This window comes from Falco cherrug, chromosome 1 (genome assembly GCF_023634085.1).
Source record: "Falco cherrug isolate bFalChe1 chromosome 1, bFalChe1.pri, whole genome shotgun sequence".
NCBI lineage: Eukaryota > Metazoa > Chordata > Aves > Falconiformes > Falconidae > Falco > Falco cherrug.
Genome location: NC_073697.1, coordinates 120,013,021 through 120,041,013, shown reverse-complemented (window position 1 = coordinate 120,041,013; position 27,993 = coordinate 120,013,021). Strand labels below are relative to the sequence as shown.

At 47.4% G+C, this 27,993-nt stretch overlaps 1 protein-coding gene across 8 annotated transcripts in view; it reads left to right on the top strand.

Moving 5' to 3' along the window:
* TMEM94 (transmembrane protein 94) overlaps positions 1 to 27,247 on the top strand; it is a 52,358-nt gene extending 25,111 nt beyond the window's left edge. For 6 of the 8 annotated variants that reach the window (XM_055724859.1, XM_055724842.1, XM_055724848.1 and 3 more), the window contains 23 exons: positions 259 to 375; positions 4,156 to 4,212; positions 6,062 to 6,166; positions 6,777 to 6,941; positions 7,191 to 7,400; positions 7,588 to 7,903; positions 8,654 to 8,827; positions 12,079 to 12,181; positions 13,392 to 13,609; positions 14,841 to 15,022; positions 15,223 to 15,361; positions 15,997 to 16,112; positions 16,997 to 17,096; positions 18,565 to 18,673; positions 19,217 to 19,406; positions 19,935 to 20,012; positions 20,419 to 20,504; positions 21,043 to 21,124; positions 21,447 to 21,601; positions 21,928 to 22,022; positions 23,198 to 23,291; positions 23,536 to 23,706; positions 24,552 to 27,247. In XM_055724859.1, the coding sequence (XP_055580834.1) occupies positions 259 to 375; positions 4,156 to 4,212; positions 6,062 to 6,166; positions 6,777 to 6,941; positions 7,191 to 7,400; positions 7,588 to 7,903; positions 8,654 to 8,827; positions 12,079 to 12,181; positions 13,392 to 13,609; positions 14,841 to 15,022; positions 15,223 to 15,361; positions 15,997 to 16,112; positions 16,997 to 17,096; positions 18,565 to 18,673; positions 19,217 to 19,406; positions 19,935 to 20,012; positions 20,419 to 20,504; positions 21,043 to 21,124; positions 21,447 to 21,601; positions 21,928 to 22,022; positions 23,198 to 23,291; positions 23,536 to 23,706; positions 24,552 to 24,624 (3,135 nt within the window). In that variant the 3' untranslated portion in view covers positions 24,625 to 27,247. The remainder of the gene's footprint in view (positions 1 to 258; positions 376 to 4,155; positions 4,213 to 6,061; positions 6,167 to 6,776; positions 6,942 to 7,190; positions 7,401 to 7,587; positions 7,904 to 8,653; positions 8,828 to 12,078; positions 12,182 to 13,391; positions 13,610 to 14,840; positions 15,023 to 15,222; positions 15,362 to 15,996; positions 16,113 to 16,996; positions 17,097 to 18,564; positions 18,674 to 19,216; positions 19,407 to 19,934; positions 20,013 to 20,418; positions 20,505 to 21,042; positions 21,125 to 21,446; positions 21,602 to 21,927; positions 22,023 to 23,197; positions 23,292 to 23,535; positions 23,707 to 24,551) is intronic. The other 2 variants (XR_008734754.1, XM_055724855.1) reach the window with 2 other exon arrangements.
* The last annotated feature ends 746 nt before the right edge of the window (positions 27,248 to 27,993 follow it).

The window sequence follows — 27,993 nt, the reverse complement described above, 5'->3', positions numbered from 1 at the left end:
TAAGAGTTTATGCCAAATTCAGCAGAAAAACCAGCTACAAGTTGGTGTAATTTATTCATGGCCTCCTTTGTTACAAACCCCTAAGGGGGGGTGTGTCTCCTCTCTTGTGCTTCTCTCCATGTTGCACTGCTTCCAGTGGAGCAGTCTCCTCCCTGCCTGCCTTGCCTTTTACCCATCCTCTCACTGTGGTGAAAAGATGTCATGTGAGAGGTCAGGCTTCTTGTTTCTGTGCTTGCTGATGATTACAATTTTTTGCAGGTGAATGGTGTCCTACCCATCCTTCCATTGCTCTTTCCTGTCCTGTGGATTCTTGCTACAGCCTTTGGAGAAGCCAGAGTCTTGGCCCAGATGAGCAAGGCCTCATCCACTTCACTGGTAGGTATCTCTCCACATCAAACCATTACAGAGAAAAGGGCAGGAGATGGGAAAGGCTCTGTGAAGTGAGCACAGTGAATACAGCAGATGTGTCTACATAATTGCAAAAGTTTGCTGGATCTTTGCTTGTCCCAGCTATGCCTTCTACCTGGAACACAGTGTGACTTCTTCTTGAACAGATGTTTCAGTTTTTTGGACCTGTCTACAGCTATCTCAAGGTGATAGGAAGCTCCAGCGATTCCATAACTCTTTCAGGCATGTGCTTTCTGTCAGCTAAATACAATGTCAGAGGGGTCAACATGGAGATAAATGCCCTGTGGTGGCTATAACTAGGGAACATTTAGCCACTGAGAAGGAATGGGATACATGAGATCCTCTGCAATCCCGTTTTAATGTGTGGGCTGAACAGCCCTTTCCTGAGGCTCTGGGGCTTTGTGTGCCGGCATGGCCTTTGCAGTAGGTCAGGGGGTAAGAGGAACTGCTGGTGGTTGTGCTGATTTGGGGAGTGGAGTTTGGTAGTCTGATGGGTGTGTGGTCCTGAAGTGGATGAGCTGATGGGTGTCTCTTGTTCTCTCTTGGTGGCAGTGTTGGTGAGATGCGCTGTGCTATGTTTGTCTTCTGTGCTGACTTCTGTTGTGCCTGTACTTGGACAGAGTTTCTCTCTCTCCTTTTTGCCCTTTAACCTCTGTGTCCCTGGGTCTGCATTTTCTTATAGGTTGTACATGACTAAAGCTGCCTGTGTTCTGGGAGGGAGGACAGGTTACCTCCCTCAGTGGCATTTGCACCTTTACCATCTCTTTTCAGTGTTTTCGCCACTTTACCTTTCCCGCCCATTTTCAGCATTACTTGGTTTCTGTCTTTGGAACTTCCTCTTTCCCTTCACACTTTGTTGTTTCGTTGTGAAAAGCCAGAGCCCCTTGGCTTCCCTGCTTCATCATTCTCAACATACCCATTTGCCGTGTCACTCATATGTGCACCTTCCTTGTGTTCTTTCCTGTCTTTTCCTTTTCCTTGTCCAGGCAACTCACTCTGTCCAGCCTGCTCTTTCTGTGACATCTCAAACATGACCCTCCATCCTTGCTGCTGCAGAACAACTCCTGTGATGTGCCTTGGTCATTCTCCCCCTTGAGTAGGGCAGTCTTCTCATGGCCTCTCTATTTCACTCCTTCCTTCTCTCTACTCTGTTCAAAATGTAGCAGGTAAGACCCTGTTCCTCTCCAATCACTTGGCCTGTGTGACACTCTTGTCCACCTTCTGCCCCCTCCCATCATGTTCAAGCTGTTTGATTCCCAGTTTTTCAAGGCCATAGGTGACCCATGTGACTGGTTAGACATCCTGCAGGACACAAACAAGCCCCTGCCACAAGTTGCATTACTACAGTTGGACTACAGCAGCATCACCTTAGAAAGGAATTTGATGTTGGTTTGAAAACATTTGTTCTGCCTTTGATAGGTTGTTTCAGTAATTATTTACCTTCACTGCTAAAAATGGGCATTCTATGTTAGTGGTAATTTTTATAGTATCCAATTTCCAGCCCTTGGAACATTTACAACTTTTGCCTCCTAGATTTAAGAGCACATCAATCAAATTTCTGGTCTCTTGTAGCTACTCACATTCCCTTTTTGTGTCTCTGGTTAAGTAAACAGTTTAAGCACCTTGAATGACTATAAGAATATTTTCCAACCCTCTAATCTTTCTCTTGGCTTTCCTCTTCGTTTTCTCCAGTGCTTCAGGATCACTGTAGAATTATGAATCTTTGAAGCCTGATAAATATTCCAGCAACAGTTGTGCTTGTGCTAAATTTCAGAATAATTTGGACTTTCTGCTCTTATGTTCCCTTATTAGTGCAACAAAGGATTGTATTAGGTCTTTTAGCCACTGCTTTAAATGGCTGGGTTTTGTTCAGCTGATAATCTACAGTTACTTCTTTCTAAGATAGAGTCCTCATCCTCTAAGTCCAACTTTCATTTTTCCTCCTAGGTATGCCACCTTACTTTTGTGCCTGTTTTTAAATTATTGCTCTGTTATGCATGTTTTTGCTTATTTACCGAGCAACCTATATTGTAACAGTGGTCTGTTCTTTTTATTATTGGACCCTGCCCCAAACTTCATATAGTTTACAGTCTCTGTAATGGTCTTTTAAGCTTCTTTCAGGATATTAACAAAATAAACAGATTTGTCCCTGATTGAGCTAGTGACACGTCCTATTGCAAAGAATTCCTCAGTTTCTGCTCCTTTTGGAGATAGTCTATTTCTAATATATTTAATATGGACCCTATTTCTCTGGTATTACTCTAGTTTTTGTTAGAAAACCAGTAAAGCTTTTTGCATCAAGTCAAAATACCAAGTGGTCTGTGTCAAAAGCATTACTTTTATCAGTCAAATTTGTAATTTTGTCAAAAAATATATCACAGTAGTTTGATGAGATTTATTACTCATATACTTGTGGTGTTTGGCACTGGTTGTATTATTCAACTTCTATTTTTTTAATTGAGTCTCATATTAGCTGCTCTATTATTCTTGTCTGAAATCAAAGTCTGTCTGGGGTCCTGTGGTAACTTGGCTTGTTCTCCTTACCCTTTTTAGGCATTGGCACCACATTAAGCTTTCTTCCGTTGCACTGGGACTTAATCCATGCATCAAGCTTTGTGCAAAATCAGCAGTAACAGTTAGAAAGTTGTCCAGACCTGCTAATTTAATCATATTTACTTTCAGTAGCTAGTGTTAGAATGGAAAATATTTCATAGTTATCATATGGCATGATTATATCACTGAATAAGGAATAGCAATATTTATTTAACACATCTGCCTTGCCTGCAATATCATTTGCAATTTCCCTGTCTTCAACAAGCAGTGGACTGGTTTTAATTACTTACTGGTATGCTTCTTCTTATTCTTTCATTGATTTTTACTTCTATTTTCACTTCCACTCAAAACTGGACTTATTTATTCTTCCTATGGGATTGTTGTTTTTAAAATTCTTAATAAAATATTGTTAAACATTGCCTGATTATTCTTCATAGTTCTCAGTTTAAATTATTTCTGACAAATTTGTCTTGGCTTTTTTCAGCTTTGTTAAACTGATCCTTTTTGAAGTGCCAGATATATGTGTGATTATTTGGGGTGTCATTTTATTTACTTGCAAATGTAATTGCCATATTCACTTATGCTTATTAATATACTTAAATTTAAACTGTTTTTCAAAATTACATCTACTGTGGAATTCCTTTGTGCTGGATGCACAAATTTTGAGTTAGTAGATTTTTCGATGTAATTCCAAGGGCCCCATGATGGTGCCCTGGTATAATTTCTTTTCATTTTCTGTCAACATCCCTTTCATATCACCTCATTCCTTTGTGTCCATTGTGTTCCAGGCACCTGCTTTTACAACCGCTCTTCTAGCTCCCTTCTTTGAACTGACCCGTATAGCTTAAAAACAGATCAGTCAACCCTGGCTCTTCCTGTCTAAAAATAACCATCCAGAAAGAGCCTTCTCTGGGTCTAATTGCTGCTATTTTCTCTGTAGACTTTTACATAATGACTGTGTGTTCTTTTGTGATGTATAGCACCAAGCACCTTGACTGTGCTTCACTGTAGCTGGAGACAGTCCATTAAAGACTTAATTGCTTTGATGAATTATTGGTCTGCCTTGGTATAGCGATTCCCACAGAGCAGGACTCCTGCTTTCTTTTCCCTGAAGGCACAGTATTTAGGGAAGGATGTTCCTCATGACACATTTCTGAGCACAATTATAGTAACTGGTCTCTTCTCTTGCTGCAGCTTGCTAAGTTTTCAGAGGACACTCTCAGCAGCTACACAGAGATGGTATCTTCTCAGGTACTATTATTATGAATTGTTTTCTTCCATCTGCACTGCAGAACTTCATTATATCCTTTTCCTCCCTCTCTGATCTCCTGCTTGTTCCTAGACCCTTTTTACTTGTGCCAGTTGTCCATTGTCACCCATTTGCTGCTTTAGTTTGCTATGCATGCAGGTTGCATGTCTTTTCCCTGCACCTCCCCATGTAAATGCTGCTCCGCTGACCAGAGATTGAGATGACTTCGATACCGAGTCCAGCTGTGCTTTTCTGAATATGGTTTGAAATCAACTTTCTCTGTCCTGGAGAAAGTACCTCTTTCAAGTCCTCCTGTTCCAGCAGTAAAATAAACTTTTAATGGTGTGTGTCAGAAAGAAGGGAAATACTTTGCTTGTACCAGAAAGGCCTCCTTCTTCAAGCCAAAACTAAAGAACAGAGGGGATGGTGGTCAGCAGCAAGACCAAATGTGAAGAGGGGATCATGGGGTGTTCAGACTTTTTAAAAGTCTGATCCTGTTTCATAGGCTCCTTAATAAGCTTAAGCACATTACTAGTGCTTCCAAGCTGGGGCAAATAAACATTCAGAAGACCGTTTTCTGGGGGAGGAACTGCATCTGGCCACTCTATAAATTCCGTCATCCAGATTAAACAGGTGGGTAGAGGAAAGACACTTTTCCGTCTAATCTGGCATTAAGATTCCCCTTTCCATCAGGACGCAGATGGACTCTAGGATTGATTACAAATCCCTAGATATTATAAGAATCAACTCATATCTCCTTGCTCCCAGCCACACAGAGGAATGCCCATGGATGCACACACACATGCTTCCTTTGCTGAATATTTTGTTGTCTTCTGTGCCAGTTCATCATTTAGCTGAGATGTTTTTCAGGTGTTAAATGGGAATGACTTGAGCTGACCTTCCTCCTTGAAAAGATCTGCTCCTTTCCATTTGTACCTCTGTAACATTTTTGCTTATGAGAAATTGGTTTAAGTAAGAGCCTTTTTTTCTTCCTGGTGATAGCTCATAATTGTTTTGCATTTGAGCTCATGCCTGTACTAACCCTTAGGATCTAAGGAACTTGATCCAAGGAGCTTTGGGGGAAGTGCTCTGCAGTGACAGCATTCTAGAACAATAGTTAAAAAGCAGTAAAGTAATACTGTAATGCAAACCTGGTTTTGCTGGCTTTAGGAGTGCACAGAGAAAAACATACCCCTCTGGTGCTTGGATTGATTGCTGTCATCCAGGCTCCCTCAGAAACATTTCTGTGTGAAAGATGAAGGGTGCCAAGTTGACATTTTAATTTTGCAAAATATCCCCTTCTTTCAGTTTATTACCATGTTGATTACAATTCATTTTTAATGATGGAGTTGTCAGGGCACGTTGGCTTTATTTCCAACATTGTCACTGCTTCAGTAAGTAACCTTGGGTAAGTCACCTCACCACAGTGACTCCATTTACCCAATTTGCAGCATGGTGATTGTAAGCTTAAGGCCTCAAATTCTGTAATCCAATGGGATGAAAGTTATTTTAGGGAAAAAATACTGAGAGGTAACAACTGATTCACCCCAAATGTAATCACTTCAGAATTCTTTCCTGTGTTTTTGGATGGACAGAGGTAGTTTCAGTGAATTCTCAGTTCAACAATCAGACTGTGTTAGCGTCCTCTGGAAGGGGGGAGAAATGCCTTTCCCTTGAGAACATCAGCACTGTATCAGTTAACAGGTTCCCACGGAGACTGATGTTTATTTTACAGTGTATCACTGTTGAACCTGAAAGCAGGTAATGTCATAATCCCTTTTTTCCTTCTCTCCCCTTATCTTTCACTGAATGACTCTTTAATTGGCTGATGTCCTCTGCTTCCCTTGGCAGGAAATGATACGCTGTATCTGGAGCCATTTCCTCTGTGTTTTAAAAGGCAAATCCCCAACTCTGAGCTTCACTTCCAGCTTGCTCCATAGTCTGGGATCTGTCACTGTGAGTATTGCCGGGTTGTCAGAAGGAAGAGCCCTATGTGGATGCTTCATTTGCACTGTTCACATCAACCTTCCCTGAGCGTAGACTGTTAGCCATCAGTTCATTGGGCTGGAATTAGAAACCCTTCAGGCACCTGTCTTTGTAGAAGAGTTTGTAACTGCCTTGTCTTGTCCAGGTAGCACATTTACGGCTAAAACAATGGTTAGAGATACCCTGTGGCATCTAACAGAATGTCTGTATTTTCCAGCCCTGGTTCTGGTCCTGTAACCCTCTTGACTCCTATTCAAGAACCAGCTGGTTTGGGTCCTGATAAGGTACTAGCTGAAACAGGTTGAGTAGTTGCTTCCTTCACTTGGTCTTCATGCCTAGTTTTGCAGTATCCTGAGGTAAAATTTGTGTTAAACAACCCATCAATCCCGATAGAGCAAAGAATTCATGGATTTCTTGGAGAGTTAAGTGCAGTTTCTTTAAGACAGAAGGTTGGCAAAGGAGAGACTTGTCTATCTTCCCATGTGCTTATTAAAGTTGCAACATTTACAATTACACATGAACACTGAGACATGTTTTCACTGAGATTTTACTTTCTTGGGGGTGTTGTGGGATGTTCTAGGTGCTCTGCTGTGTAGACAAGCAGGGGATTCTTTCCTGGCCAAACCCCAGCCCAGAGACTGTTCTGTTCTTCAGTGGAAGGGTGGAACCACCTCATGATAGCCATGAAGACCTGACTGATGAGCTTTCTACACGGTCTTTCTGCCATCCTGATATGGAAGATGAGGTGAGTGATATGTACTCCGTAATGTAGTATGTTGACTATAATCATAGTTTGACTGACATGCACAACGTAGTCTTATAGAGGGGGCCCTTTGCTTATAGAGAAGTCTGTGCCACAATTTTGTGCTTAAAAGATAAAGAAGCAGCGAGGATGAGAACCTCTTCTGCAGAAGTCCTAAAGCAGCAGGTGGATCAGTAGTGCCTTATGTTCAGTCCCTGAAACACAACTGTTAATTTTGTTGGTATCTTGCAGCCCCATGAAAGAGATGCTTTGCTCTCTGGCCCCCTGGCAGACACAGTCCACATGACCAGTGAGCAAGAGAGGAACAACTGGTCTAGTGACCCTCCAAAGGCTTCCGATGCCCATGCCCACCGAAAGCCAAACAGCAGAAGCAAGCATCCCTCTGGGTCCAACGTGAGTTTTAGCAAGGACACAGAGGGTGGAGAGGAGGAACATACTCAGGTAAGACATACTGAAGGGGCACACAAGTAGTCTTTTATGGAGCTTTTTTTTTTGTCTGTCCTTTGCGGACAGACTTAAACCCATAGAGTCTCCCTGCTGGGGAATTTAATTGGGAATTCCCTGTGGGATTCTAGGCTGAAGCTGTATTCCTTGTAACCAACTAGAATTTTCCTGTCTGCTGGACCAGGTTGTGGGTGACAGTGAGGTGGTGGCTTGTGAGGCTGAAGACTTTGTGTGTGACTACCACCTTGAGATGCTTAGCCTGTCCCAAGACCAGCAGAACCCCTCCTGCATCCAGTTTGATGACTCCAACTGGCATATGCACTTGAATTCCCTCAAGCCTCTGGGCCTGAATGTGCTACTCAATCTCTGCAACGCCAGTGTGACAGAGCGTCTGTGCCGCTTCTCTGACCACCTCTGCAACATTGCCCTCCAGGAAACACACAATGCCGTGCTGCCTGTCCACGTGCCCTGGGGCCTCTGTGAGCTTGCCAGACTAATAGGTAAGGAGAAATTGGATGAGCAGACACAGAGAAATCAGAGCTGTCAATAGACACTTAATCCTTAGAGAGCACAAGAAAAATATTTCTCTGGTCCTTGCTGCTGAGAAGGTGGAATTACTGAGCTGACTCTTATTGTTCCGTTGCCAAAAAGAGTCTATTAAAGCGATTGCTTTTGGCAAGTTCTGACATTGTAGACACTATCAAAGGAACAAATGTCATCAAGGATATTTCCAGCCAGCCCTGGCTAGGCTTGGTATTCTTCTGGCTAGAGTCTGCCAATCTCATCAGGAGACAAAGAATACCTGCTAATGGACAGATAGCTGCCCTGTCTTTACAGTAATGCTTTACCAGGAGTTTGGGTATAAACAATGTGAGGTACTTCAGCTTGTTTTATAGATGGGAAAACCGAGGCCTAGGGGAAATAAGAGGTTAGAGGTAACACTAGGATTAAAATCTGGAAGCTCTTGAACTCACTTCTGTGCCTGTCCTTCAGTGTCACAGTTCCTCTCTTCAATGAACCAGAGCATGAAAGCTGTAATTACTAATAACATCTAGTCCTTCTGAATGTTATTCATCACTGACCTTGAGCCATCCTCGTGTAGATGCACAGTGAGCCCAGCTGACCTACCTATTGCTGGCGAGATGTCAGAATGAACTCAGGCAAAGTGGGTGGCATAGAAGCAGGAGAGAGGACCTGTCTTTTGCTTTGGTTAGAGCCTAATTTTTCTCTTCCTTGTGTTCACATTTGAGGTTTCACACCAGGTGCTAAAGATCTTTTCAAGCAGGAGAACTATTTGGCCTTGTACCGCTTGCCAAGTGATGAGATGGTTAAGGAAACAATCCTGGGGAAGCTTTCATCGATCACCAAGAGGAGACCACCCCTGAGCCACATGATTAACCTTTTTGTGAAGGACACCACTACCAGTAAGGCCACCCCTTTCTTTGGGCACCCACTTGGTACGGGAGGATCTTTTCTGCAGGCAGCCTAGAAAACGTCAGACTGGAATAGTCTGGAATCCCTGTGGGTTGATAGCTTTGCTCTGCCCATGGCCAGTACAGGTACACTCAGCAAATGTTAGTGATCAGTGCTATGGCATACAGAGGGGGAGAATTCTTCCCAGCTCTGGCTCACTCCAGGATCATAGGTAATTTTTAAAAATTATCTTAGATAGCACCTAGTAGACCTATTTTCTAAGACCAAATGGCACTGCAGTATAAGGTGGGGGTTTTATTGGGTTTTGAATAGACTTCGTTATGGCAGTGAAACTGCTACTGCACAGGGCTGAATATTACTCAGGGTTTTGGCTAGCGATGCTCATCCTTCTGATAATCCAAATCATAAATCATTATCTTTGTGAGTTGTGTGGTGTGTTATATTGCATACTCTATATTACATACTAATAAGGAATCACAGCAATCCCATGCAAACTGATGGTGACCGTGAACACAACACCTGGAGCCATGCTGAATTCATGCTGAATTCCCCACTCCTTCTGTTCCTTCCTATTCTAATAGGCATGGGCTAGGATGGAAAGGATGTACAGCTGGGCACCGTGAGGTCTTAAAGCACCTCAGCAAGATTTAACAGCTTGCTTGTCAGAGCTCTTAGTCTCTTCTTAATACCTTAAATTGCCTGGACTTGGCTCTCTGGAGTTGACATATGTTCAGTATTGAATCTGAAACATGATTATTATGCTGGCCAGGATTTACCAGGTAAACTGTCTTCTCTTGTGCAGTTCTTCTCTAATTTGTATCTTAATCTGGGGAGGAGCTTTTTCATTTGTCCTGATTGCTGCTGTCTTCCCTTTGTGAGAAAGATTTTTTCTGATGCAGAGATTCTTATTGTAGGGAAAGACCTTTAATGTTGCCTCATTTCAACTCCTTATCCTCATTTTTAAACGGTTTAGTTTAGAAGTTGGAGCTCAGACGAATACGTGTGTGACCTGGATTATGCTGTCTAGAGTAAATTCTAAGAGGAATTTTGCCAGGGGAGTTAGTTAACCGTTGGAACACCTCTCATGTGATAGTCTTGTCCCTTGAAACTTTCTAAAGTGTGTACAACTGGAAAGAATGGATTTTGCAGATAATACTGGATGAAATCAAATGGCTCTGTTTATGCAGAAAAGTCAGACCAGGTGATCGTAACTAACCGCTCTTGATACGCTACTTGTGAATAAATCTTTGAATCCACCCACTCCCATGATGTGCTGAAGTCAAAGGGAGATACATAATAAATTCTGCAGCTGTAGCAGGAATAGGAGGTAGCTTATCTCTGTATTCTCTTGCTATTCCATTGAAATATGTGTCTCGCTATCTGGCAGTGTTCATCTCAAATCCATAGTAACCACATGGAAATAAGGGGCTCACCAGCATCTTCAGTGGACTAAAATGGCTCGATACCATCTCTGTCTTCCTTTGCAATAGCTGCACTCTTTGATTCCTTTTGCTCTGTTTCACTGGCTCACTGTAGCAGCTCGGTGCTTCCTAACGAGTCCCAGCAGCCATGAATGGCTAGTCATACTCTGTCCTATTCATTAGTTTTCTCCCTTGTGCCAGAGAAATACTGGCCTTCAAGTTCATGATTTAGGAAGGGAAGAGGCTGGGCTCACTTTGCTGGTAATGACAGCTGTATGAACTCTTTCCAGTTTACAGCACGTACTGTCACTGTCATTTATCCGTTAGAGGGATTGTTGTGTGAGATGCTGGTGGTACTCAATGGGAAATGGATTGCAGTTGCTGTCAGGCACGAATGTAGGTATGTCTGTGTGTGTGGTCATCTGCAAGCCCTTGCTCTGTGTCCAGGGCATAGGTTTTGCATGAATCAATAAACATCTCTTGTTCCCTCTTTCCAAGCAAGGACTATCTGACCGCAGGAGCAAGGTGGGAAGGATTAGGTGTTTATACAATAAAATTAACCAGAGCTCTGCACAAGTACTCCTTTATGTCCCTGAGACAGGCTCCTTCTTTCACACACAGCTCCTATTCGTCTTGGAGGTTTGTTATGCTGATAAACTTGGCATGTGATGACTATTTATAGCAGAAAGCAGAGAGCTGCTATGTTTTGGAAAATCCTCCAGTGTTCCTGAAGGTCCCTGCCTGGTTTGTGCGAGTGGATATTCTTGGCTCTTGATTTCACCAGCTAGTGTGAGCATTTGCAGTCAGCAACTAATGCCTGCAAGAAGCCTTTGGGCTCATTTTTCTTGGCAGTGATGTTTTTTTCATTAGATCAGCTTTGAAGCTGTTGGGGGCAAAGTCACAGAGCAGCTGGAGGAGGGAACCTAGACAGAGAAGTCTACGTGCATGCAATGTTAATGTATCAGTGCAAATGAAAGGGAGCAGGAAGCGTGGAGGGGGAGGCAGCCCTGCATCCTTTAACTTGTGTCCTGTGTCTGGGACCTGCCTCAGACAAGTGGTATCACACACCTTTGAGAAACACTTTAACACCTCTGTCTACAAGAGGGAACTAAAGATTTTAAGTCTGTATTGAAGAGTAAAGTAGTAGAAGAAAAAAACAGGACAAGCTGTGACGTCCATCGATCTTCAGTTCTTCCCTGATCACAACATGAATTACTTTTCTAGAGTCTGTTATGTTGAACTTTTGACCCATCCTGATTTAACACATTTTCAGGACCCATTGTGAAGCAGGCTGCTATCTAATGGGTCATGCTGTTATCTTCTGCTGCTTGAATGGAAGGTATTCAAGAATAGCTCTTACCCTTTAGATCCACACCTGGCCTAAAATTGAATGTACTTTCCAGTGTAGAGACTTTGATCCCCATAGGCTCATCACTGGTGCTTGTACTCACACAAGAGGCACACAGGAGTATTTTTTCTTTTGCTCTGTTGGATACAGGAGCAAGATATTGTCCCACTTTTTGTAGGAGCAGGACTGTTACACAGCGTAAGGGGAGAATAGGAGCTGACTACGTGGCTCACATTTTATCACAGCCTTGTTTGAACTCACAGTTAGACAAATAGCAGCTGAATACATATCATCCAGTCTTGAATAATTTTTTAATGGAGACTGAAAACTTTCAACAAAGGGGATATCTGGAGTGCATCAAGGTAGTTTGTGGGAACAGTGGCCTTTAACAAATAAGGGAGCAGTCGGTATGATATCCCTTTCCTGGGAGCCTGTATGTGTGATGCTGACTCATTGTTCTCCTACACTGCAGGCACTGAGCAGATGTTTTCTCATGGGACAGCTGACATCATCCTTGAGGCCTGCACAGACTTTTGGGACGGTACCGATATCTACCCCCTCTCTGGCTCTGACAGGTGGGTGGCTTTGTCATTTGGTGCATTCAGGAGCTGCAAATAAATTGCAGAGGGAACCTGCTCACCCTTTATTAAAATTCCCTTTACTGATGCCTGTTAAGCTATTTAATAGAAGCTTCAAGTAGGTTATGAACATGAGCTGTCTCTGCTTATAATTAATAGTTATAATTACAGCAGTGTAAGAGATTAGATAGCAACAAGCACTCTGTTGGACTGTAAGACTAAGCCACTTCTTACTGTATCTGGTAACATATTAGCCTCTAAGAGAGCTCTGACTGTACCATGTAGTAGGACCATGAATTATAATCAGGTCATATGCTGGTGGCAGAGAATCTTTTTTGTTGTTCAAGACAAATGCTTTGTCTTAACACGAAATGCAAGGCGATCAATTCTACCTGCTGCTGACAGCTTCAAACCAGTCTGCCACAATACATCACACCCTTTTAGTCCTGCTGCAGTATCTGACAGTGTCTGTTGCGTTTTCATCTATAGGCTAAATTTCTGCTTCTGCTAGCAGGGCAGACCGGTAACGTTTAGTTTCATTGACTAGCAGCAGATTGTTCTTCTAAGTCTGCCCATCCTCAGGTGTAAGAAAACTAAAAATCCCATGTATGGTCTAATTTGTTACCTTTGTGGGTTCAACATAAGAGAAGGAACTTTACACTGTTCCAGTGACCGAATAGTAACTAAATGGAGACTTCACATACAGCTCCTGGGACCCACACTCGGAAAGGGGATAGAAGAAAAAGTCTGTTACTGTAACCATCTCTGCCATAGATACTGTTGTCAGGGTTGGCAGATCCTTCCTTGGTGTTTATCTCCCTAAAGAAAAATTATCTCTGATGAATTAAGCTTCTCATGTCATGCAGTGAACTTCCTCGGTGTCATCTGGCAGCCATATAGAGCATATTATATTAATAAGTGTATTCAAAGAGTGCTGTGTTCATGCTTATCAGTCTGTCTGACGAGCAAACAGAAGCATTCACCACTGCCCCTGTTGGAATATGTATTTTTGTTGCCCTGTAGTGCCCAAAGCTCAGAGAATGCAGAAACAGTAAGGAAAGTCTTTTTCAGAGTCTCTGACCACTCCTTATGGAACACATTTTTCCAAATACCCAGCTAGTGATTTCTACATTGAACTACAGTGTACGTTGTCAGAAACGTGGCACATTTCTGCTAACTTTGTCCGTTTTTTTTCTCTTCCACGTAGGAAGAAGGTGTTAGATTTCTACCAGCGAGCCTGCCTCTCAGGATACTGCTCTGCCTTTGCATACAAGCCAATGCATTGTGCCTTGTCCTCTCAGCTCAATGGCAAGTGCGTAGAACTGGTGCAGGTCCCTGGGCAGAGTGCTATCTTCACATGCTGCGATCTCCCGGGGACGACACCCATCAAACAGAGCAGTCGGAGGAATAGCTGGAGCTCAGATGGTATGTGTCTTCTGTGCTGTCTATAATAAGGTCTGCTGCTGGGCCAGGTGCTTGCTTTCTGATCGTTCTAGAGCTGTAAGAACATTGTTATTCTGAGTAGCAGATGGAAATTGAGAACTAAGGGTTTCTGAAATAGATGCGCTTCCAGAGGAAGTAACGATGTAGCAGCTGGTAGGTATGTTTCTAGTTAAGTTATTGAAGCTTGCAGAGAAATTCTACTTGTGGGAAGTCTGTTGCTTAAAGCAGACAACTGAAAGTCAAGGCTTCTGGGTATTTCGATACTTGGTTTGCTTTTTTCTAATTTTATCACATATACTAGGTTTTTCAAAGGAATTAAATGTAGGGTGGTATATGGCTGTTCTCCCTTGATAGAGTTTGTTGCCGTGCTGAAAGAACTGATTCCCACTAGATTAATTGTACTTCTCCAGAACAGCAATGAAAAGTGAGAAATAAGCATATACCAACCATTACATAAGTCCTGGAGGCTCTTCCAGCAAACCAGTCTTAATTTTCTTTCTGCCTTGGTCTCCTACTCTGTAAAATGTGAATAATGGGGTTTCCAACAGCCGGGAGGCAGTTGTGACAGTGTTTTCAAAACACTTTTCAGTCCCACCTGTGGCACACTTTCCAACAGCGTGAAGTATTTTATTATTTTGTTCCTTATGCTGCATCCAGCTCCCATTCACCCCAGGCTGATCTGGTGATGGTGAAGGAATCCTGTCAAAGAACCTTTGCAGGCTCTTTGGGAGTGTCTGCAATGTCACTGGAAGGACCACGGTCCGGTTCCTTTGCATCAGCCCCTCGTACTCTGATGCCACTCTGCCCCAGCTAGACTTGCCGTGTTATTTAAACACAGTATGATGTGTTTAAAAATGCACATGTGAACGTTATGCAGCACACATCCTTTACCTTTCTGCCCCAGTTAGAAAGACTGTGACTGATCCCCGTGTTCTGTTTGTCTTTTTCCTTTCCATGCTTGCTGTTTCACGCTTGTGTATTCTTGGTCGTGTATGTGGGGATGTCCTGAAACCACATCTGTGATTGGGTATGCTGGGACAAATGGATCTCTCTTCCTCTTTCCTCCTGTACGTGTGTATGTGTGTATCTGCATGTTGCTGTGTGTCTGGGTACTGTCCCCTTGGGTGTTACCTTGGTGGCCTCTCCCACCACGTGTATTTTGTGTGATGCCCTTGTGTCTCAATGTGATTGCGTGTTGTTTGCATGCCTGAAGAAGGGATTGGGGAAGTGATGGAGAAGGAAGACTGTATCCAGGCTCTGAGCGGACAGATCTTCATGGGAATGGTCTCATCTCAGTATCAGGCCCGTCTTGACATTGTCCGCCTCATTGATGGATTGGTCAATGCCTGCATTCGTTTTGTCTACTTCTCCCTGGAAGATGAGCTCAAAAGCAAGGTAAGCTGTCTTTGCTGAACCCCCTGAACTTGCATGTCCCCTGGATGTCTGACTGGAGAGTTTAGCTCCAGTGCAATCTAAGGTTAATCTGGTTCAGCTAGGTCATAGGTCCAGAAGGCACCTACGCTCCAATATGGCATTGGTCTGCAATACTCTGGCCTGGATAGCAATGCTCAAATCTTTTGTCTGCTCACCTACAGGTGTTTGCTGAGAAGATGGGTCTTGAGACTGGCTGGAATTGCCACATATCTTTAACGCCTAACGGTGATGTGCCTGGCTCAGAGATCCCTCCCTCTAGCCCCAGCCACGCTGGCTCTCTGCATGATGACCTACATCAGGGTGAGAGAACCGCGCCTAAGCCACTTTGAATGCCACGTGTTTCCTGGATGGTTCTTTTAAACCCATTCATAGGTTCCTGTGTCCTCACCAGGTACCTGATCCTTCAGAGCTTTGAGCACAAAACTGGATGGGCCTGAGGTGTGCGTGTGCGTGTGAGCAAGAGCGCCTTATATTTATAGCCTTTCTACCCAGTCAGTACCGCAGTTGTTGGAAACAGACATCCTTCTGTGCACCAGCTGCCGTGATTTTACAGCTGCTTATTACTGGTTTTGGTTCCTGCTGGGGCCCTGGTCAAGGCACCGAGGGTCTCTCGCCTGTGCATTGCTCTTTTTTTTTTTTCTTACTTCAGGTGAGGTTTTGCTTTCTTCTTCCCCTAGAAGAATAAAGCAAGCAGAATAAACTATCTTGTCTCAAAAGAGGAGAGTCTAGGCTCGCATATCTACCTCTGAACAGATTAGTCATCTAAAAGTACTGCATTTTAGATGACTGAGTAGGATCTAAGTGTTGCTAACCTAGAAAATCAGGCCTCACGTTTCCTGGCTTCTGCAGCACCATGTGAATATACCATGTGGGTGGCACAGGGGTGGCAGAGGCACATTTGTGCTTATTGTTTATGCTGCTTCTCTCTGCTCCAGTTTCTCGAGATGATGTGGAGGGGCTTCTGCTGATGGAAGAGGAAGGGCACTCGGATCTCATCAGCTTTCAGCCAACAGACAGCGATATCCCCAGCTTCCTGGAGGACTGTAACAGGGTGAGGCCCCCTTTCCCTACACATCTTGTACTGTTGTCATGGCTAGCAGCATCACCTCATTACTCCCAGAGGGAATGCCTCTTCAAACCAGATTGACTGACTGGTTTGCATTGGTACTCCTGATTTCCCCAGCCCTCTTCCAGCTTGGTATCTAGAGCCCGGGAAGTTTGGGATTCTCTCAATCACTTCTGCTGAACAGGTCTTTTCTTTGGAATTTAGGAACGGAGATGACCACACATGGGGTGGCCTTGAGAGCTGCATCTCAGTCCGCCTGGGTCCCCTTCCCATGTGCTGGGTGGGGAGTGGGAACGTCCCCACATTCCGTGCAGACAGAAGAAACTTTGTCTGTCCTCCAGCTGTTAGCCGGGTCTGGTGCTGCCCAGTAGTCAAGAGTGTGGGACAAGCTCCTCCTGCCTTATAAAGAACTCAGACACGCTCAGCAGAAGCTACAGAAGTATCAGGGATGCAGATTTTTTAAAAAATAAAATCCATTAGGCCTGGTTTTAGAAAGCAGACAGCCTTGCTGTGTGTTGGTATGGCTGCAATTGAAATGGATCTAGCTGCTGGGAGACAGCACATAGTCTCTGACTGCATTCTCCACACAGGTAAAAAAGTCCTTGGAAATCCTTGAGCACAGGTTTATCATGCTGATCTTACAAACCCTGAGGGCAAGCACAGATAACTTAGTATGTCAGTGTAGAACTTTAGCAGAAAACTTTTCACAGTGGCTTGGGAAAACCAGCTTCTGTCTGCAGGAACATCAGTTTGTATCCGATTTTGAAGTTGCAGAACTCTGGGAATCATCATTCTCATTTCAGCAGTTCCCTCTGAAATGCCTGTCCCTCGCACCCATACTCCCCTGCTTAGTCTCTTCTCTTTTTCAGGCCAAACTCCCAAGGGGGATCCACCAGGTGAGACCTCACCTGCAGAACATAGACAACGTGCCTTTGCTGGTGCCCCTCTTCACAGACTGCACCCCGGAGAGTAAGTGGCACAGGGCCTGGGCCTGTCCTACTGCTGCCCATGAGTACCTTCCCCATCCATCTGCTCTGGCTCGTCTGAGTGTGGGCATGGGTGAAGGGAAGGGGTTACGGTCCAGAAATCTAGGAGATCTTGATGTTAATGACCCTCTGTCACTATCTGTGGGAAGCCAGGTGTTAACTTCATTTCAATGCGGCTGTTCCCTAGCTACAGAATGGGACTAAGAACCACTCCTTCCAATTTGCATGCATAAGAGACACAAAAGCAAACATCCAAAATGCTACTGCCTTTTATTAAATAAGCATTATCAGTGTGCTAGTAGACTTTGATCTCTGCTCACAACCCTCACTGCCTTATATAACTTGGAAATCGCTTCCCAGAAGAATTTTCCTCTGGCAGTTGCTGTTAACACCTTCTGCGGCTTTGCAGAGTTTTTGATTGCAGAGATCAGAAAGGACAAAAATTTTTTATCTCTCTGAGAGATACTGTTTTTTCTAAGAAAGGGGCTGAGTGCTTAGCTGACTAATACCTGTCCAGTCCACAGTAAAATGCTAGGCATCATTACAATTTGACATTTGATGTACCTCTGGGCACAGTTTACAGAATGCCAGTGAGAACCAGTTGCAGCCCAGTCTGCCTGAGCAGTCAGTGTCCAATAGATTTCCTCTCTCTTTTTGACAAAGTGGCGGTTCCCCACTTCATCTAACCCCTGTGCTGCAGATTTGGCTGCACCGGTCATTTAGCGACTAAGTTGTTTACACAGGAATCTGCAGAGGGGGGGGGGTGGGTTTTGTTTTTTTTTTTTTTGCCTGGAGCATTCTAGAAAATTCATATCTACACAGAGCACTGTGCACAGAACTACAGAAGAAAAATTGGATCAAACAGCAGCTTTGATTTAGAGGCCCTGGGAGGGTGTTGGTAAAAAGATTGATGAAGGCTAGAGGTGTTGGTGGGAGCGCAGGAACAGGGGCTGGCTCGGAGTATGGCTAAACACGGCACTGCTTTCAGAGTGGTTCGTTACACTCGCTCTGTTCCTTTAGACTTGGAACAGTAGTGATGTGCTGCTGAATGGAACTTAAAATTGTGTACTTGTCGTAGGTTTGAATTATTTAGGTTTATTTAACTTCTGCTGTTTTGATGCTGAAGCAGTCTATATTGTATACCCAGGCTATACCTACGGCTCTGGTCTGAAAGATGTGCTAGAGATGCAAATCTGGGTCACAGTTCTGGGAATCACAGCTGAGTTCCTGCCAAGGGCAGGTATACAGGGCACTTGGACCGCAATTAATTAGCTATCTAATTGTGTACTCTGACTTTGGATCTCACTGTACATGACTGCTGAATATCATTTGGGGCAGTTTTAAAAGATCTGGCTGCTTGTTATCTAGACTGGAAAAGGGTGTGTGAAACACTGCATCGTTGTGTGCATAATTAGACACCGCACTATGTCTCTCCTTCTGTCCCTTTGCAGCCATGTGCGAGATGATCAAGATCATGCAGGAGTACGGGGAGGTGACTTGCTGTCTGGGAAGCTCTGCCAACCTGCGGAACAGCTGCCTCTTCCTGCAAAGTGACATCAGGTGGGGCAGGATCCAGGCTCCTCCAGCTGCCTTTGCCTTGAGCTTAACAAGTGCCCAGCCATGAGTCAGACCAGACCTGTGGCTTGTGCAGGGAGACGCTCACAATTGCTCTGTCCATTATTAGCGGCATTTGTCTCCGTAAGGGAGGTATTGGATGGGATGATGACCTAGATCTCTCTACACAGAGATATTTAGCCCTGTCTTTGAAAGGAAGATGTTACTCTTGCATGCTGAGGTGTTGTGCACCAACTGGTGTTACAGATGCTTCTCATTGGGTGAAAGAGTGGAAATGCCCCTCTGCATCAGCCAGTTTGTTGACCTTAAGCTACAAACCCAAATACGCTCATTATTTCTCTGATAATAACTGAAAGCCTAGGGAGGCTGATCCTAAATTCATGTCACAGCTCAGGACTTCTCTACCAGTGAGGTAGACCGAGGTTGCATGGCACAGCACAGCCCAATTTTACAAGCTGCTCTGCAGTGAAACATAGTTTCTCCTCTGGGATGAGAACTTTCACTAACGCTCCTGTGTTGTCCTTGTAGTATAGCACTGGACCCTCTCTACCCATCTCGCTGCTCCTGGGAGACTTTTGGCTATGCCACCAGCACCACCATGACTCATGTCTCTGATGAGCTCACACCACTGCAGCTCTCAGGGCAACTCAACAGCCTGCCTTGCTCCATGTCCTTCCGCCAAGAAGAGAGTACCAGCATCATAAGGCTTATAGAGCAGGTAAGCCAGGCACGTCCCCTCTGTAGTACTCACCCCTCTGCCTGCAGCTCACAGAGAGCAAAGCTCATGTAAGCATTTTTGTTGTGTTGCCCACAGTAAACTGTCAGCGTCAGTTTTGCTTGCGTCTCCTGTCCTTTATTCAGGAAGCACAGAGATACTCTTCCTGCCTGATCTTACTGGTCCAAGGTGTAGGGTACGGTTTGGGAATTGTGCCTTGCAGCAACAGAACATTAATATTGTTCAACTAAAAGTATAAACTTGCAGAGATCCCTAGCCAGACAACCATGCAGTGTTACCCCCCCCCAAAAAAGCTAGGAGTTTTAAACAAACTTACTCCTTGCCTAAAATCTGCCTGTCCTCTACATCTAGAGAAGAGACCTTCCCCTTTTGCTTACAGTGTGTCCAGATCCTCTCCCCTCCCACTTCCCCTGCAGCCCACATTTTCTGCCCCTGCCTGCCAATAATTGCTCTTGGCTGACAACTGCTCCCATCACAGCAAAGGCTCTGACGGCTTGCGCTTCCTTCCAGGCCAGGCATGCAACGTATGGGATCCGCAAGTGTTTCCTCTTCCTGCTGCAGTGCCAGTTGACCTTGGTTGTCATTCAGGTGAGTCCTGGCCTGGCTGGGGACAGCATTTAGCTCAGATAACAGGAGTACTAGTGGGGATATGGGTGGCTGCAGTGGGACAGCCACACGAGAGGGGAAAATAACCTTCAGCCAAGTTTACACGGCATGTTTGGGGAAGTTACAGCTAGAGACTACGTGATCTCAGCCAGCATTGCCCCTTCAGCCAGACCCTCCTATGGAGGTTTCTTTTCAAACCGTTTTTTCCCCTGGAGAAAAGCATCCCCTGCAGCACCTGCCCCAGAAACCTGGAACATGTGGAGGGGCTCTGCAGTGGCAGCCTGGTTACCCAAAATGCCACTGTCCTCCCCCAAAACACTGGGATGAGCTGGCAATAAGACTGTCCTAGCACTGCTCACGCTCTTCACTTTGCATTGTTCCTGTCCAGTTCCTCTCCTGCCTGGTGCAGCTGCCCCCCATCCTCAGTACTACAGACATCGTGTGGCTCTCCTGTTTCTGCTACCCACTGCTCAGGTGAGTCTGTGACAGGGTGCATCTCCTGCCTCCCACCCACAGGATCCACAGACCGGTCCCCCAGCCTCACTGTGTCCACATTAAAAGAAAGCTGACCACCCACAGCATGCTAAAAAGGCTGCAAGAGTTATTCCAAGCACCTGCTTGGATGAGGTGCTTAGAAACACAGATAGGAGCATTTGTGTACTGCTGTGTAGCCCTGCCTGCTGTCTGAGAGCTGCTATTATCTTGTGGCTTGAACCTCCAGCTGAAAATCATCTTCTGATACTGTTGCACTGGCTGGAGTGTGATGGAGAGCCTAGGGTGTGAGGCAGAGGCCAGGGCACCACGGGTGGGTTTTTCCCCCATCACACATTTGGGGTCATCTCTCTCCCAGTCTGCACCTTTTACAGCATATGCTTAAGGCAGTGGCCATGTTAAGTGCCAATGCTCCAGGCAGTCTGAGGAGGTTATTTGGGTTTATATGTTAGAAACAGATGACAAAGCAATAGTTACAGTACCTGAACTTGTTACTGAGAGACAAACTTACCTTTTCCAGCATCTCACTCCTGGGCAAGCCTCCCCACAGCTCCATTATGACCATGGCAACAGGAAAAAACTTGACTTCCATTCCTAAGAAGGTGGGTGACCCCATCAGATTAAAATGATTCACACATTTTTCTCTTCTACTTTGTCCCAGCATTGATGCATTGCTGAGGCCCTGTGCCTTCCCAGCTCACTTGGTAAACTGATCCATGGCATGAGCCATGCTATCCAAAATCCTGACACGGACGGGAAGGGAATCCCTTAGTGCCAGCACGCCCACAGGGTTTATCTGCCGTGCAGAATCTCATCTGTACAAAAGCTTGTCTTTTGCAGCCACTGGTTCCCTGATGGTTCATGCAGGGGAGGTTGGGCCGGTGACATGCCCGTTTCATCCTCCTGCCTCTCCCTTACTCACAGACTCAGCACTACTTCCTGTTCTGCTTCCTGCTGAAGTTCAGCCTGACCATCTGCTCCTGCCTCATCTGCTTCGGGTTCACACTGCACGAGTCCTGCAAAGAGGTGAACGCCACCAGGCTCAATCTCACAGCCTGCTCCTCCATCATGCTGCACAGGTGAGGAACCGAACCTGGCACACGCTCCCCCTCACCCTGCAGGGCCTGTTGCTCTCGCCCTTCCCAGGTAGGGGTGATTCCCCTCTAACAAGCTTCGGAGTCTTGCCACGATCCAGCTGTAACAGCTGGACAGAGGGCTGGATGCTCTCCCTATAGCCTCAGCAATTGCATCTTTGCTCACTGCTGCCTCCTGGCACTAGGACAGCCCAGCTCCAAGCTCACACTCAGCTCTGTCAGCTATCAGGGGAGGACAGGGCCCTGGTGGGAACAGGTCAGGCAGTCAGCCCCCACTGCTGACTTCTTTCCTCTGTCCTCTTGTTCACTAGCAATGCTGATGGTGCTCCTGACTGGTTTGGGACATTTTCCAATGCTCTTCTTGTAGCTCAGAAGCTTACAGCTGGCCTGATTGTTTTACACACAGGTAAGCCCCTGTTCCCCACTCAGGGGGGAAAACTTGCATTCTTTGCCTTTCTTTGCTCCCTGTTCCAGGGCACAAACCCCCTGGTAGAAGCAGATGCTGCAGTAGCCTCTCAGCACAGGCACAGAGCCCCTTGTCTTGGTAAACGTTGCCCTTACAGACAGCTGCCTTCAGGGCTGATTCTGTTTCCTACCAGCCTGATGAAGGGCTGATTCCCTTCCATTCTTACCTGAAGAGCAGCATCCCTCTTTGCCTTCTTGCAAATCACCTAGCAGCATCTTGCAGCTCTCCAAAAATATTTCCTGCTTCCAAAGTCCTTGTATACCTGCTACCGTTTTGTAAAGCACCCCATTTCCTTCCCCCAGACAACACTGGTGCAGCTGTGACTACCCTGGAGCTGGAAGTCATTTTAAACCCTCTGGAGGGGTGGGGAGCCCGCTCCTGGCCGTCCTTCATCGCCTGCACATGATTGCCTGGCAGAGTAGGCCCAGCTGCTCTCTGACAGCCTTAAAGGGTCTCTGCTCCCTTTCCCCTGTGTTTGGGGTGCTGTGCCTTTTTTGGTTTGATTTCCTGGTGCCAGGCAGAGCATTGTGTTTTGAGACGTGCAGGGTGTCCAGGCCAACAGAAATGCTTCCTGATCTGAGAGGCAGCCCTACTTCAGAGAGAGGCAGTGTGCCGTACTGTTTTACGTCCTTCAGACCACTGAAGCTAGGCAGGGATGCTTTTTGCCTGGCAGGTGGGAAATGCTGTTTTGAAGAGCCCAAGCAAAAGCCAGGCAAATGCTCTGTCCTGTGCAGGCAGCTCTGGGTCTCTGGCTGCGTATGTTTCTCTGGCTGGAGTTTTCCACCGGTGCAGGCCTGCAGTGACCCAGAGACAGGGGCACCCTCCACCCCGCTTCCTGATTCTGGTCCTAATGCCTGATCTGTTTTAGCTGTGAGACAACCTTTGGCGTCCCCACAGTGAGTAATCGTGTGCAGTACTACTGCTGCTCTCACCCACCCTGCATATCTGGGGACTCAGAATAATTGCTGTGGGGAGTCTGGTCTGAAAGGACCCTGAATGAGAGGTTGGTTTCAGGGACATAAACCCCATATCCCTTCGGATAGCTGTTGTTGTGTATCGTAAAGTGCTGGATGTGTGTGACGCTAAATAACCCCCTCTGCCATCTGTCCCCGTAGTGTTCATATCCATCACCCATGTCCATCGCACCAAGCCCTTGTGGAAGAAGAGCCCCCTCTCCAACCGGTGGTGGACGCTCACTGTGGCTGTTGTGTGAGTATCCCCGAGCTGCGAGGAGGCCCTCCAGGCTGGAGGGGAGGCTCTAGACCTGCTCCAGCACCAGTTTTCTGGTGCTGAGGAAAACGATAGGGGGTGGCAAAAGTTCTCTGCTGCTGAATCGGTGAAGGGTCTCTGTTGTGAACACAGGAGTGTTACATCTGGGCCCGAACCCTGCTCTGCAGAGCCTGGGAAGCTTGTTGGCTCCACTGAGATTTGCTGTGTCTGTTTATGATCTTAGATTGCTGGGGCAAGTGGCACAGACTGTGCTGGACCTGAAGCTCTGGGAAAACCTCAATTCTGCATTGACCTTTAGTGACGTTTCCATCTCCCCGGTCTCGTGGCTCCTGGGTTTTCTCTCCTTGGTCCTTGTGGTTATCATCAATGAGATTGTCAAGCTGCATGAAATCAGGTATGGGGGTGATAGGGAAGGTGGGGAGAAAGGGCGGGAGCCTCACTCCAGCCTGGCTTGAGCGGCAGAAAAATGATGCACAGGGAACAGGGTGGGGAATAAAAAGGAAAAGATGATTGCATTGTGTAAATCACCTGGCTATTGTGTGCAAGCTCGTGTTCCACCTCTCAGGGAGGAAGTGCAGGGGAGGGAGGAGGGTCAGGGAAGGGCAGTGGCAGTGATTGGGAGCAGGAAGGGAGACCAATATTTCTTTATCTCAAACCAATGAGAGGGAGACAGCCAAAGTCTATGAAATACCAGTATGGAATTGGAGAGGGCTGGTCTCTCCATCTCATCCCATGAGGACAGAGAGGCATTGAGTCACAGCAGAGGAAATACGTCTTCACACAGTGCCTGGACTGTGGGACTCATTTTCACGGGAAGTGGCTGAAGCCAAGAATTAGTAGCGCAAAGCGACTGGCTGTTCTTCCTAGCGCAGGGAGCAGCCGGAGCTGGGAGTTAACACTAATGAGCATTGATTCAGGAAATGGGTTGGTGAGGAAAGCAGCAGGGATTACAGGGAACCCTGATGGGGACAGAGCTGCTGTCTCTGTTCCTGGGAAGAACTTCTGGACCTTTCTCTGCTGTGTCTGGTGGCCTTGGAGATGGGAGTTGGCTGGATGGGGCAGGACTTGGGGATGTGGGCTGCTCTCTGGATTCAGTTCCCCTCCCAGGGTACCACAGGGTCCAGGCCGGGGGCTTTCCTGTTTCTTGGGGCTGTGCAGCTCAGGAATTGCAGCGGGGCAGCCTTGCTTGCCTTTCATCCCTCCCCCTGCTGACTCTCTTCTTTCTTCTGCCTTCTGCAGGGTCCGGGTCCGTTACCAAAAGAGGCAGAAGTTGCAGTTTGAAACGAAGCTGGGAATGAATTCGCCATTTTAAACGCTCCCAGCTCAAGTTCCCTGGAGCCAGGGTCACACAGTCACATCCTGCACTGGGAGAGTGGCTGCACCAAAGGCTCGGGGAGTTTTCCCTCACACGTGCAAACCAAACAGCCTCCTTGCAAAACTACATCAGCACCTTCCAGGGGGCCCCAGGCAAGGCGCTGCTAGCAGGATGCCCCCGCAGGTATGCAGCCCCTCCCCAGCCTGCCAGGGTACTCTCAAGGGGGCCTGCAAGCTCTCGTGGCTGTTCAGGCTGCTCTTTTATTTATTTATTACTAGAGGTTTTTGTTATTATCATAGTGATGCTGAAATTAAGTGACTCCTTCCCTCTGTGTGAGCAGATGGGTTTCCTGGACCTGGCAGGAGTATCCGGGGCCAGCAAGGGAGACGCAGGGCTGCTGAAGCAAGAGATCTCTGTTGAAATCCGTTTTGTTTTTCCATCTCTGCCTGCTCTCCTGGATGATGTGTGTGCGTGCCTGTGCATGCCCCCGCCTCCCTCCCTGTCCCCGTGTCCTGGGGCAAAGGAGCCATCTCTCGTGCAGCTCCTGGAGTGCTGGGTGCCAGGTGAGGAGCGGAGCTCCCCCTCCGGGGGGACACCGGGAGGGCTCTGGCAGGGCGCCGGCCCGGCCTGCCCTCTAGCGTTGTTGCTGTGGCCCTGTGGCGGCTGTTGAGTGCTTCAAGAGAAGAGGGGTGAGACGGGGCTTTAAGAAAAGCTGTCTGCACTTGACCCTAGTGCTGTGGTGCAGAAGTTGTCAGGAGGGCAGCTCTGCCTGTCTGCAGGGAGCCAGCATGGCTCAGCTTCCTCCAGCTCTGTTGAACCAGCTCCTACCTGCTCTTAACAACCCCCAGAGAGGTTTGCAACTGTCCTCCTCGTTGTGATTCAAAATTGCCGTTCTGCTTCAGTAAAATGCCTGCTTCAGAGGGCCAGAGCTAGCGATAAAACCTGAGACCAGCCTGTCTGTCGTCCCAGGCAGGGTATCTGCACTTGCAGCTGTGACTGCCAGAGAGCTGGTGGATGGTTCCTTTCCCAGTCCCAGGACTGTGTTGCAACAAGCACTTGCTCTCCAAGGCACAGGGAGATCTCCCTTCGTCGTGTCTTTCTGTGACAGTGTTTGGAAGTCTCTCCCCCGTCCTGCTGCCCTCATGTCTGTTCCCTTTTTTTTTTTCTGGAGGTCTCTCCTTCATTTGACTGGGGGAGGCCTTCCCCCGAGGGCTGCTGCAAACCACGGTTTGCTGCAATGTGGCACACATGCTTTTGGGCTCTGAACAGACCCCAGCTGTACTGGGAACACTGGTGCTGTTGTGGGCTGGCAGTCAGGGGCCACACAGGAGCACAGAGGCTTGGCTACTGAAATATTTGCAGCTCACGGAGATGTTGACTCCCTTCCTAGTTCTGAAAACTGGCTAAAGCTGGTAAATTCTGGCACTGGTTTTGCTCCCAATATTAACACTAATTCAGTACACGGCTGTACCGCTTTGGTACCCGAGACTCACGAACGGCTGCTGGTCCTTCCCTGGCAGGCAGGGAGCTGGCTGGGAACCTCCAGGCTCTGCCCTGCTGCTCCACCGTGTCTTCCTTACATTTCAGCATAACCAGAGAGCGCACGCAGTGCTGCGTGTCTCTAAGCAATACACTTCTCCCTGCTGCGGGGCTGGTAGGAGAGCAAAGCGGGGGTACAGCCGGCGTCCGAGCTCTGGGGACAGAGGGAGGCTGCTGGAGGGGGCGGCTGGGGGTGCTCAGAGGCCTCACCCTGTTCCCACAGCTGGAGAGCGGGTGTTTAGGGTTGCACGGGATCGGGGAGCCAGCAGCTCACTGGGGGAGCGCAGGGCTGCTCCTGCGGTGCGGCAGGACCCGGCCACTCCGGCTGGCAGAGCGTGTCCGCTCGCTTGGCCGGCTGGGCTGACCTCTGCGTCGTGCCTCTCGGGCCTGCAGGGCTGCCTGGCTCAGCGGGAACGAGCTGCATCCTTCCCAGTCTCACTGAATTCGCAAAATGCCAGCTCCAGCTCTCTTACCCCTGGCACTTGAGGAATCGGCTTTTCTTCCTGGTGCCAGGGTCAGCAAGCCGGTGGGATAGGGTCTGCTCCGCGGCCCAGCGGAGCTGGAGTCGGAGGCTGCACGTGCTGCTCACTGCTGTTCCTGCAGAGCAACCTTCCCCCCCAGCCCTTAGCTCTTGCCCTGTGCCACTAACTGTTGCAGGTGACAAAAGGCAGCAGATAACCAGGGCTTCCTGCTGGCCACACCTTCCCCTAGAGGAGGCACCTCCCAAGGTTTCTCCTCTGGGTGATCATCCGTGTTTATTTTCCTGCACCCTCCTTCACCTGCTAGACTTGGAGGGAGCCAAGGCATATGAATGGAGCCTTTTGGAGGGTCTTGCCAATGCCACCCTCCCCTCAGCCACCGAGGTATCCGAGGGTCAGGGTGCACAGCTTCACAAAGAAATTTCCTACATCAAGATGTTTTTAAATGGTGTATATTTTATATTAAATTTTTTGGGATGTATGTAAAAAATATTTGATTTGTATTAAAAGTTGTAAATTGTATTAAAAAAAAAAAAAGAAACCAACCCAGACCCACATGCATCCAGTGTATGAACGGCAATAAATGATTGTCTTGGATGACACACCCAGTGAGAGTGCGAGGGAGTTTGCACCCAGCAATGCAAGGAGGCAAAACTGTGTGTGGCTGCTCGGGTCCCAGGGTCAGAGCTCCCTGGCTCCCCTCTCGTAGGGACACAGCTGCTCCTGGCACCCGATCCTGGCACTTTTTCCCACTTTGTGCTCAGCTTTGGGCAGACCTGCCCAGCTCTGAATGCCTTTTCCCACAGAGCAGCCGTCCGCTTACCTTGGAATCTCCCGGATGCCAGGCACGGCACGCACGGGTGTTCCCGGTGCCGCCTCGGCCGCGGCTGTGGCTGGTTTGAAGCCCTCTGGATGGAAGGTCAGGGGCGAGCTGGAGCAGGCGCCGCAAGTGCTGGAAAAAGCAGCGTGGCGAGACGAGGAGGCCTGGCTTCTTGTGAGCAAAGCAGGACCCGGCGTCACTGCGGCCGCACCTGTCACCGGGGAGGCCACGGGGTGCTTTGCCTGGCGGGCAGGGGTAGCTGAGGCTTCGGACATGCCCAAAGCTGGGCAGTGGGGCACTGGAAGGCTCTGGAAGGCACTGGAAGGCTCTCCCCACATCACTGCCACGGTGGTGAGACTCATACTGAACAGCAGCCTCGCTGGAGGCCGCAGCAGGACTCTTACCGGGGGAGATCATCTGAGGAAACCCAGATGTTACGCACTCGAGGGGTAGGATAAAGCTGATCCTCGATGAACTTCAGAGTAGGAGACAAGCTTGTGCGGTTTGACACGAAGGACACAACCAGGC